The sequence below is a fragment of the Protomyctophum bolini genome (assembly GCF_963924005.1).
Source record: "Protomyctophum bolini genome assembly, chromosome: 17".
Classification (NCBI taxonomy): domain Eukaryota; kingdom Metazoa; phylum Chordata; class Actinopteri; order Myctophiformes; family Myctophidae; genus Protomyctophum; species Protomyctophum bolini.
In genome coordinates this window covers 21,694,773-21,707,409 of record NC_137878.1, presented here as the reverse complement: position 1 = coordinate 21,707,409, position 12,637 = coordinate 21,694,773, and the positions used below count along the sequence as shown (strand labels likewise).

The 12,637-nt window shown below is 44.9% G+C and overlaps 1 protein-coding gene across 1 annotated transcript in view; it reads left to right on the top strand.

Annotated features, from left to right (window-relative positions):
- Positions 1-12,637, top strand: part of csmd2 (CUB and Sushi multiple domains 2) — a gene marked incomplete at both ends in the record, with an annotated part of 362,644 nt that overhangs the window by 323,099 nt on the left and 26,908 nt on the right. Inside the window, 6 exons of the mRNA XM_080787142.1 lie at positions 265-438; positions 936-1,109; positions 1,291-1,464; positions 5,435-5,623; positions 6,401-6,574; positions 8,496-8,678. Of these exons, the coding sequence (XP_080643268.1) occupies positions 265-438; positions 936-1,109; positions 1,291-1,464; positions 5,435-5,623; positions 6,401-6,574; positions 8,496-8,678 (1,068 nt within the window). The remainder of the gene's footprint in view (positions 1-264; positions 439-935; positions 1,110-1,290; positions 1,465-5,434; positions 5,624-6,400; positions 6,575-8,495; positions 8,679-12,637) is intronic.

Sequence of the window (12,637 nt, the reverse complement as noted above, 5' to 3'; positions counted from 1 at the left end):
ACAGACACTGGTCTCACTTCCTTCCTGGACTACATGTTGTCTCAGTAAGACAGCCCTCCCCCTCTCCACAAGGTGGGGTGAGTGCAGCAAAGCATTATGGTCATTGTAGTAATGCAGCAGTGAGACCAGTGTCTGTGACATCACAGACATTTTGAAATACTAAAATATCTAAAAACACACATTGCCCATTTAAAAACCCCAGACACTCTACTATGTTCCACCACTGACCGTAGCAGAGGATGATGATATTTCCTCATCTTTCAGTCATCTCCTGCGGCGACCTCGGGACTCCACCAAACGGGAACAAGATCGGAACGCTCATGGTGTACGGAGCCACCGCCATCTTCTCCTGTAACACGGGTTACACCCTGGTTGGCTCGCGGGTCCGAGAGTGCATGTCCAACGGACTCTGGAGTGGCACGCAAGTCCAGTGTCTTGGTGAGATCAGCGTAAAGCACATTTAAAAGACAATGTCTCCTGTGGCGGAAAGTATCTAAGTGCATTTACTCATGTACTGTACTTAAGTACATCTTTTTTTTTCTTTCTCAATACTTTACACTTTACAATTGCTCTACATACTTTTATTTACGTTTTTTTTGCAGATTTTGTTAAGACTCATTTTGTTAGACTCATATGTGAGTCTTGCATGCATCGCCTTCTGCAGGAAACCCATTAAAACTGTCACGCGTCGCACGTAGGGAATTCACGGCGCAGATCAATCCCATCATCCGTTTCTCTCCCATTTTGGGCATTTGAGTTTTTTTGTAGATTTTGTTAATCATTACAACACATTCAGTTGCCTTTTAAGCCCTATTATATACTTGGGATATTAAAAACAATAACAAACAGATGTGCTATTGTCAAAATAATAAAAGTCCCATTTCTGTCTCTCTCTCTCTCTCTCTCTCTCTCTCTCTCTCTCCCCACGCCTGCAGCTGGTCACTGTGGTACTCCTGAGCCCATAGTGAACGGTCAGATCATTGGGGAGAACTTCAACTACCGCGGCAGCGTGGTGTACCAGTGTAACCCGGGCTTCCGTCTCATCGGCGTGTCTGTGCGGATCTGTGAGCAGGACCACCGCTGGTCCGGACGGACGCCCGTCTGTGTCCGTAAGTACTGGTGCACCTTTTCGGGGTCGCGACCGCCCCAAAGTAATCACATTTGAACTGGGGGACAGTTTTGGCTGACCTGTTCTGACATCACAATGAAGTTCTGACATCTGCATAGACTCCATATTTGGAAACGTACGTAACATACGTAAGCACTATTGTTTCTTCTGTTTCCACGTAGCCATCACATGTGGACATCCTGGCAACCCTACCGTTGGCGTGACCCGGGGAACGCAGTTCAACCTCAATGACATCGTACGCTTTGCCTGCAACACCGGATATGTCCTGCAGGGCTCCGTTAAGTCCTCCTGCCAGTCCAACGGCCAATGGAGCAATATCCTCCCAAAGTGTAAAAGTAAGTGTGTCCATGTTTGTGTTTGTGTATTCCAGGGGTTTCCATTAACATATCAAGGCCCATTATTTGTGCTCTCGTTGAATGGATGACAGACCCTGGCCGTAGTTCTGTCGGGTATACATCTATGATTAGAGGACACTGGCATGAGTGCCTCTCTTACATTATAACCTGGGGCTGGGAAAATTGTATTCTTTTTTCTTTTCTTTATTATCTTTATCTATTCTCTTTTTTATATGTGATGTTTTGTTTTTACCCTGTGGGCCATGAGCCTGTAATAAAGTTTATATTATTCGGTATTTGAGCAACGGACCACCATTTGATGACATTTAGCCTCCCAGTCTCAGACCTTTAACCTAATATTTTATCGTTGTTATCGTTAAGATTTTGTCCACAATTCCATGCTGTATTGATGTGGTAGCCTAACATTAATTGTGTAGACTTCATCACAATTACGAGAATGTGTAGAATTATCTTAGTAATGCTCAAAAATGTGCAAAAATGCAGATGTTTAACAAAAGTTTAACTCTTGAGAGTGTAAAATGAGACCAAATGGACCATTTGGACTTAAAGATCTTACAAGGGTCCATTTGGTTACCAACTCTCTATTTAGCTGGGGACCACCTGGAACCCCATCAAGGACCACTGGTTGAAAACCACTGGTGGGTGTGTGTGTGTGTGTGTGTGTGTGTGTGTGTGTGTGTGTGTGTGTGTGTGTGTGTGTGTGTGTGTGTGTGTGTGTGTGTGTGTGTGTGTGTGTGTGTGTGTGTGTGTGTGTGTGTGTGTGTGTGTGTGTGTGTGTGTGTGTGTGTGTGTGTGTGTGTGTGTGTGTGTGTGTGTGTGTGTGTGTGTGTGTGTGTGTGTGTGTGTGTGTATTTGCCTTCCAGTAATCCATCTTCATGCACTTGCTTAGTGCTTAAAAGTTTCTTGGTGCCACAAGGTATATTTGTACTCATATATTTGCAGAGAAAAGTCTGGCCAAATGACCCTAATCACACAGTAACACAGAGTTGAGACTCATATCCCATCCATGGGGACAGTGATCCTAAATGGCATGTATTAGTGAAAACTGAAATGAAAAGCATAGAGAGACAATCTATGTAATTATACCCCAGGTCTTCGCTGTGTGGGGGAAAAGGCCAAGTTTCTGGATAATATTTACATTTACAATGCTACGGTATCTTATCTGAGCCCTGCTACTGTACCTCCATTACGCCCTGAGGATATAGCCTGTCTGTCAGAGAAAGAAACTTAAGTTAATAACCACAATCTTGGGGTCCTTGAGCCCGTGTGAGAGACAGCAGCCTTTGGAGACGATTCTGTGGTTTTTATCTTAGAATGAGAATTACCTGTCCCCTCTGAGAGAGAGACAGAGAGAGACAGAGAGAGAGAGAGAGAGAGAGAGGGGGGGGGGGGATACTTTTAATTTGATTTTGTATTTTGCTAGATAGGAAAAGTGTCTGCTTGCCCGGGCCTGACTCTAAGCCCCCACTAACTAAAGGATTTGAGACAGGCACAGAACCATGGCCCCTGCTATCACATGTGCGTCTTCACAGCCCCACATGTGACAAGACAGACATTGACAGAACCAAATTATAGATTGACTTGATTGATTTCTTTTTTCATTTTTCTATTTTTAATGAGTATAGCGAAGAAGAGAATACTTTATTCCATTTCTTAAGATGTGGCATTAAAAGTCTGTGAGTTATCCTTCGTCAGCCGATGCCAAGAAGGAGTAAAAAAGGATGGGAGATCGAATGGCATTTGGCTGTTGAATGCATAAGTAGCGTGCAGGCTTCCTCCCAGACAGATGCATTATAAATCTCTCTGCTCCTAGCACTGACATCATATTAGCATTGGCCTTGTTTCCATGTGCGCACGAAGCTATGCTGCGGCTTAGTTTCGTACATGTGCATTCGTGCGTGTGTGCTTGCGTGTGCACATGGCACCTGTTTAAATGGCACCTTGTTCTCCACTGTTTGTGTAGAGACATAAGCAGTATAGGGGACCTTTTTGGTCAACCGGATTTATCACCGCGATTACAGCATTCAGGTCATATAGAGCTCCATATCCTTCTGCTCTCCTTCTGTTTGCTGTCGTGTGGCGCCACCTCTCCCACTGCACCTCCTCAGCCTTTGCACATCGTCTCCCTTCTCTACCTCCATCCTCTTCCTGCTTTATTTTAGCCTTCAGTGTAATCTCTCGCTCCAAGGTTGACTTTACTGCACAGCCATGGCCCCCCTTATTCACACATTCTATTTTGACTCTCTATATCGAGCTCTACCAACCTCCACCAGCAGAGAGAGAGAGAGGTGAGAACAGTGCAGAGTACGGGGATGGGAAAAATATGGGAACAAGCAAAGGGGTTGGTCAGTCGGCTAATGACATCCAGGGCTCTCCTCTCTTCCTCTCCTCTCCCGTTATTGGCAGCCATTTTGCGCGTTTGTTCGTCACTCACGGTATAGGCCCACTTAGACACACCACCTACATATAGGCTGCGCTTGGCACGAAGCCAAGAGCAGCAGCAGGAAGATAAAGGGTGGAGCAGAGAGTGGCCGGGGGGAGTGGGAGGGGGGGTCCCCTTGTTCTGAGGAGAAACAGATTAATTACCACCAGTGCCTCTCCTCTTGCTCCCCTCTCCCTTGTATTGTCCTTTCTCCTTTCATATCAGCTTCCCTCCCTTGTCTCTGCCCAGTGGGTCAGTCCAAAACTCTGCCAGGGGGTCAGTTGTTGGATTCCAGCCTTTGTGTCTTCCTTTTATTTGGAGCTATAACCTGGATTCTGGGAATGAGGCGCCTGAGTACTGGTGCCTCCGAATGCTGCTTTGTAGAATTACTAAACGACGAGTTGTGAAATAATGGAGCCATGGGTCGGCTCTCTACAGGAGGCAATGCATTCCAGTAGGTGTTTGGAAGGCGGGGGTGCGGGTTTGATTTAGTTGCGCTGGCTTGCTTGGAAGTGTGAAAATGATAGCTTTTAAAAGCATTAGCATACAACGGGTTCAATTTGGCTGAGGAGAGGGCGCACTCACGGGGGCGAGACTGGCACGGCAATAATGGCTGCGTGGGCGACTTCCAGACGCCGTGTTCGCAGTCCATTTGTGTTTTGGCATTGTGTCATATAGAGCGCTAGGTTGTGTCTCCCTCTGTAAAGCCCGCACCGGAACTCAGCCCAGATGCTGCGCGTTGCAGATCCGATTTAGTTGAGCGAGCCTCGGACATCTGTGGGCCGGGAAGTTTGGGCGGTGCTACTGGCTTCTCCCAGTGTCCCGAGACACACAGGAGACCAGATTATTGAAAAACATCTGTCATGAATCTGAATACGGGATGCATGGTACCACCAGGACCTCCTTCCACTCTCACCCTCTCTTCCTGACTGTTCCCTTTTTCTCCCTCATCCACCATCCCCGGCCCAGTGTAGCTTTCTGTCTGGCTCCTCTCCTCTCATCTTCCTTGCCTCGTCTCTCCTATCCTCTTCATCCATCACTGTCGCTGCAGCATGGAGGACAGCAGGAGGTTGACTACAAATGAAGCAAATGTTTGTTTTCAGAGTCTGTTCTTCCCTGTTTCATTTTGAGATGGATGGATGGATGAATGGATGGATGGATGGATGAATGGATGGATGGATGGACAGGGTGCACGGCAAATGAGAAGAGCGTCGAGCATGAGAAAAGTCAGTTTTTATTAATACATGGACACGAATGAGTTGATTCACTTTTGAGTTGGTACAGTTAGTCCAGTTGGTACAGTGTGTCTCATTGAAGCTCTGTAAGTAGCTCTGGATAATGGCGCCTGCTAAATTCTAATTGCGAAGCAACGGTACACACAACACATTCATACAGCAGTACTGTATGTGTTTTGCATAATCAGCCTTGTGCATTAATGGAGGCAAATATACAGCATAGTTCTACACTGCTGCGTGGAACATGAACGTAATAACCCTCTCTCTCTCTCTCTCTCTCTCTCTCTCCTAGTTGTGAACTGCACTGAACCAGGCCACGTTGATAACAGCATTAGGCAGGTTCTGGCTAGCGGGGAGCATCGCTACAGCTTCCAGACGGCCGTGTCGTACCGCTGCAACCCAGGATACTACCTCCTGGGCACCAGCTCCATCTCCTGCCAGGGGGACGGCACCTGGGACCGCTCCCTGCCTAAGTGCCTGTGTGAGTATACTAGTGCAGTGTTGTTGTTGGCAGCAAATTTATATTTTAGTTTAGTCATAGTCTTTGGAATTTAGTTTTAGTCATATTTTAGTCACCTTGAATGTTTTAGTGTTAGTCTAGTTTTAGTCGACTAAATATCATACGATTTTGTCAATATATTTAAGCTTAGTTTTCATTTTTCGTCATAGTATTAGTCGACAAAATCAACACTAGTAGTTGCCGTGCCTGATGTCAGCCTGCAAGCGTGTGTTTTGTGATGGTGGAAATGACAGTTTAAGGCTCATACATAGTCTGGATTTTCGGTGGTTAGGTGACCACCGAACTACAACATGACGTCACGAGCCGTGCTGAAGAGCAAACCTACGCCACCGCTCTGTTATTTTTCAGGAAATAAAAAATAAAGAATGAAGAAAAGAACCTGTGTTCCAATGGATCCAATGCCATTCTTATTTAGTCACAAACTCTTGTTATTAATACTTTGGCTCATGGGTTCAATATTTCTAAAAACCCAAAGATAATACACTTCACCACTTTCACTCGTCAAGTACTCAAAATATGTGCAACCTCACAACGTGTTGAAATGTGAGCTTGTGTGAACTCGCGCAACACTCTTAAGAAGTAGGATATTCATTTTACGGGGGGAAAAACATATACATTTGAAGTATGGTGATACAAGGCTTCTACTCGACAGTGTTATATATATTAATATATTAATGTTGCCATTTGCTTTTTAACTCCCCCCTTCTCCCTCTGCCTCCTTTGCCCCTTGCTGGACAGTGGTGCTCTGCGACCGGCCCAGCGTTCCGCCCTACGCCCAGATTTCCGGCGACCGCCGGACGGTGGGGTCGGTCATCCGCTTCAGCTGCATCGGCCAGCGCGTGGTCGTCGGGAACACCACGCGCATGTGCCAGCTGGACGGCCAGTGGAGCGGCTCGCTGCCGCACTGCTCCGGTACGTATGGGACACCCCCCCCCTTTTCCCTTTACACTGTTGTGACAAGTGAGCTTGTAGATCTGCTATTTTCCGTGTGTGTGTGGTTCATGTGATTAACTGCTCCTGCCTCGAATATTTGATTAATCCACAGTGTAAAAATGGCCTCCGAGTCGCACGGATGCTCTTGTAAGGGTGGGTTTTTTAGTAGAGCGGAGAGGAGAGCTGAGAAATGGTCTTGGGAACAGAGCGCGCGTGTCGGCACCGCAGGCCTCAAGGGCAAAGCCCTCTGTCCTCCATAAAGACGCTTTAACCTGTTGAGGCCCGAGACCAGATGCTACAAATGTCTTCTCAATCCTGACAGTTTTCTGAAAAAAGAAACCTGTGTTAATATATCAGTGTTGCTCAAACCTTTTCATGTCAAGGACCTCCAAAATTATATATTTATGTAATTGGCCACCGACCCGCATCGAAAAGTATTTTGATCCCCCAGAAGCAATTAAAGATTTGACTTAAAAACGTTTGCCGTGATGGAATATATATTCGACGATTTGCAATCGCTTTCACAATTTTTCAAAAAATAGCAGATCTGCACGCTACACTCGGTGCCGCGCTACAAGCTTGCAGATCTGCTATTTTTCAACATCTAAAGTATATAAAATGAACTAACTTAATAAAAGTATAGTTACACACATATATGCGTTCCAGGTCTTAGTGGATTAATCTGCTCATATTAGACTGAGGAGCATGCAGGCACGCCCACGTGGCACGGGCCCCTGGCTGTAAAGAGCCATAAAGACATCTGCCCACGTTCCCTCCTCTTCCTACAGCACGCTGTAAAGAGCCTCGGGGTGCTCCTGCACCCACACATGCACTTCGGGACCCCCAAGGGCATCCACACCCAGCTATGTACACATTTACTGTGTGTGTGTGTGTGTGTGTGTGTGTGTGCGCGCACACAGACTTGCCACATGCATGCACACAGGAACACACACACACACACACACACACACACACACACACACACACACACACACACACACACACACACACACATAAACAAGTCAATAATAAAAATGCATCCTCCTGGCAGGTTAATGTCACAATTCATGACATTCATATATCCTGGAGATTGCTGGCTTTGTCTCAACGGACAATAAAAAGCTGCCTCTTTGTCCAGACTCCCTGACTTTCCGAGCTAAAACTCTAGTAAAGCTACATTGAGCGGATGCACGTATTGTAAAACCAGTCCAGTCTACACAGCAGCCCTAAATGTTTTGCGATTGTTTTAAAATGCCCTGCGGGCGAGTCAAAGCCACGGTGTGAAACACACCAACGACCCAGTGAAAGGAAAACGACGTCCTCTCACACATGGTCAGCAAATTAACATAATGATGAAACATAATGTATTTGGGTCACAGTCAGTCAGTCAGTCAGTCACTCCTGGGGGATCAGAGAGGGCAATTAGATTATTTTATCAGCTGGCAGTGGGAACTCTTCCATCCTTCCAAACATCATTATGTCAGTGTGGAAATTGTGTCCCTTAATAATATGTGCCATGCGGACATTTCTTGTTAACCATTTAAGCCCATTATACCTCATCATAGCGGGAATAGTTGATTTACATTGTGAGCTTATAGATCAGCTTTTTTATCTACTGTCTACTTTTGGTACTTCAAATACATTTTGATGCCAATATTTTTTGTACTTTTACTCAAGTAAAATTTTAATTATTTGTAGCCGAGTACTTCTCCATTGCAGTATTGCTATACCTTTATTTAAGAACAATGTGTTTGAGAGTCCTTTTTTTTCCACCATTGTGTTTTCCTTTTTGTCGTTATCTATGCCGCTGCATTGTCCGAAGGTAGCCAAAGAAGAATAAGTGTCACTCTTATATACCTGATACACAAGATGTAACAAAGGTCAACCTGTCCCCTTGCAGGGGAGTCGGCGGGGCTTTGCGGCGACCCGGGCGTCCCCGTGCACGGCATCCGTCTGGGAGAAGACTTCACGGTGGACAGCGCGGTGCGCTTCAGCTGCGAACCCGGCTACACCCTGAGGGGCTCCTCGGAGAGGAAGTGTCTGGCCAACGGGACGTGGGTGGGCATACAGCCAGAGTGCCAGGGTAAGACATACACGCACACACTAGGCATGTGAATCTCGTCTCATCTCACGATTCGATACGCATCTCGATGCACTGCCAGCGATACGATACATTAGAGATACATGGAATCCCCTGGCGATACGATGCGATACGATTCTCCCTCTTCCCGATGCGATGCGATGCGATAACCATTTAGTTCAAATCAATGCGATACGATGCGATTCACCCCTCTACCGATACGATGCGATTTGATGGAGATTCATCACAATAGAAAGGATTTATATTAAAGCTCTATTAATTTCCCAAAACATGTAAAAATGCATTACATTTCAATTCAAAGCAATTTATTGTTTTACTGTAGGTTAGTATTATAGCTCTGCATCTCAAACAACCCAACTTATAGAATTATGTAAGTAAACAAAGGGTCTGCTCTCTGCTGGTTATTGTGGAATTGTTAGATTACTAATAATCATTCATAGGCTATAGTATAATAATTATATCTCAAAGGTCAATTTGAGGTTTTGAGTATAGAGGGTTCAAGAGATTAAAATGTAATAGCCTATCGTTCATCAATTAATGTTACCAACATATAAATAGAAAATAAACAAATAAACAAAACAAAAATGACAGGTCACACTCGTAGTGCTGTCAAACAAGTAGTTTAATCTGCAACACAGTTTTATAATATAATTGCCTATGTATAGTGGGGGTCCCTGCTTGATCTCTCACTCTCAGCTAAGTGGTCCTTGGCTTGACCTAAAAAACATTGAAGACCCTGGCCTGCATGTATTATTAACGTTATAAATACATAGCAGATGTACAAGCTCACAACGCGTCTCATCCACGCCCTGCTGTGAGCTTGTGGATCTGCAATTTTAGGCGTGCGACACCGTCTTGCTGCAGAATATAAATAAGGCTTCTATCCCAGAGAATAGCAGGGGAAAGCTGGACAGTGGAAAGTTGTGGAACGGTTGTAAACGACTTTAAACGCAAGCAGTACACCCAGCTGTGGCGTTGTTGTTGTTGTACACATGTGTGCAGACTGCAGAAGCTTTCTTTAATTACAAATTGATGATCGCGAGTCGCGACGCAGATTCGCGTCGGAGAATCAGCTAGAACAGCTGTGGAGTGTGGATCATTAGCAGCACGCAGCGCTACAGTGAAAAGTCAACTGATCGACGGACAGCTATTTTATAAAGCTAAAGGTTGTGCTTCCTTTGTGCGTGGGGCTCACTTCTGTTCGTCGCGGGTGCTCTTTATAGTCTGTTGTCTCTCAACGTGTCTACTCTGCACCGTCGTACAGTAGCTTCTGTTCACTGACTGCAGTGCGTGCTCGCAGCGCACAGCCGCACACTGTGCGGAGCTGGCTGCGAGAGACCTTTTTTTCCCTTCCTTTTCTGATGGTACGTTCAATGCGCCTCGGAAACACAGGATAGGGTGAAATTGACCATGAAAAAACAGTGCAACCACGGATTTTACCGATGAAAGCACTCCGCGAACGATGCATCGAGATTTCACCCGTCAATTTTACCGACACACAGTGAATGAACCGATTCACTCGCATCGCGCACGTCATAATCGATGTATCGATACGTATCGATTATTTTCCACATGCCTAGCACACACACACTCCATATATGGGCCTAAAAGGGACACAGACATAACTAGAACTGCACTCTGTCGAGTGCATACTTGCTGGTTGCACACTAGTAGGCCATAAATGGCCAACTAGTGCGCAAGCAGAGCGCGCAAGTACTTTCGACCGCTGTAAACTGTCAAATCTCAGTATCTCTGTGAAGGAACGTTTGAAATGTATAATTATTAGGTGTAACTATTTGCTACCTACCTACTTTATGCATATAAACACCTAGTATTATTAAGTATGGTTCAAGTTTCTATCTATATAGTCATACGTATACTCTATACATAATCAGTTAAATAAAATAGAAAATTGTGCCTGATCTGCTGGGACCAGAGTACGTGGTGTGTATATGTATGACTAGCTCTCAATGATGACGTAAGACATACGTATACATATACATTATTATAGAGTACGTATGTAGTTGTAAGTTGATTAGCGGTATACTGTGGTTACTTTGCTCCAGAAACCGTGACAGCCAACCGGCCATTTGATGCGTATGCAAATAAAACAGCAGATTTGTGCCTGGTTTGCTGGGACCAGATTACATAAATGACCATATTTCTTACATCATCATTGAGAGCTAGTCATACATATACACACCACGTATTCTGATCCCAGCAGATCAGGCACAATTTGCTATTTTATTTCACTGATTAATTATAGTATACGTATGACTAGCTCTAAATGATGATGTAAGACATACGTATACATATACATATACTATATAGAGTATGTAGTTGTAAGTTGATTAGCGGTATACTGTGGTTACTTTGCGCCAAAACGTGACAGCCGTCAACCATTTGATGCGTATGCAAGAAAAACAGCAAATCTGTGCCTGGTTTGCTGGGACCAGATTACACAAATGACCATATTTGAGAGCTAGTCATACATATACACACACCACGTACTCTGGTCCCAGCAGATCAGGCACAATTTGCAATTTTATTTTTACTGATTATGTATATAGTATACGTATGACTAGCTCTAAATGATGACGTAAGACATATGGTCATTTATGTAATCTGGTCCCAGCAAACCAGGCACAGATTTGCTGGTTTTTTTTGCATACACATCACATGGCGGGTTGGCTGTCACGGTGAAGAGACCGGGCGAAATTATTACTTGCGCGCTCTGCTTGCGCAAGTAATAACTGGGTGGGGCATGCATTTACTTGCAGCGTTCCAAGTAGGCCAGTGCCCAACGCTCTGGTTTATTTTAATGTTGGACCTGGACCCATGAAATTGGCTCAGAGATCCGCTTTATATGCACATAACGCCCTTTTGGAAATCACTAGTCAGTGTTACCGATGGCGATGGTACTAATTAAGGCTTTGTTCCATTTAGTGTACAGATCTCGAACCGGCCTGTGGTCGAGAACCACTGAAAGAAAAAATGGTGTAACGCAGAAACCTGTGGCCTGCAGAATGACTCAATTGAGACTCTTAAAGTCTCCTATCCGAGACTTGTTTTACATCACCTAATCATAGCAACATGAGTTAGACTTTAATATATTAGCCCCCCTCACTTCACCCGGTTGTGATTTTTATTGTATATTTCTCCTTCCCCCAAACATCTCCATGAATACAAAGCTACATGTGGCGAGTAATCGGTAGTATCGTGCAGATGAATTGGTCGATCATGTTGGAGTATGGCAAATTTTTCGAAAGGACCCATTCCTTTTCAAAATGAATGCAGTTAGATCCATACTGTATTTTAGCCTGCACCTTTCCTTCTCTCTGATGCAACTCACCAGGAAGAAACCCTTATTTCCCTTATTTGACTGGAATGATCTGACCTTAGGTCAGTGCAATCATACACAGCTCTATATGCATTTCTCTCCTGGTCGGTGCTGGTCACGGAGGTCTCCTCGGATCCACTTCTGTATTCCATAATGATGAACAGAGCCAGGACCCACTGGTATATATATAGAATGGAATATATAGACATGGAACCGACCCCGTACATGTCTCGGGTATTATCTCGGGTATTTGGTTCAGGTGGATTGGAATGTTTATTTTTTTAGTCGTATCACCTCATCTGCACTACAGGCAAAGAGCGAGCGATTGACGGCAGTATTGAGCCCGCGATTCATTGCTTTGCGCCGTAGCCTAAACCACTCAAATTGCATTGGGACAAATGTAATTTGTAGTCATATAGTAGTGTGGCGTACGCGGCCATACGAAACCTCGCTCAAATAGAGACTCGGTACGTCAGGACAGTCTCATTGAAAAACGAGTAGGCCTATTTTAATGAGATTTCATCGTTCGTTCGCTCACTCGCATCGCTGCCAGTGCGAAATGGGGTGTTAAAGACCTCTGATATGCAGTATATATTGTGTA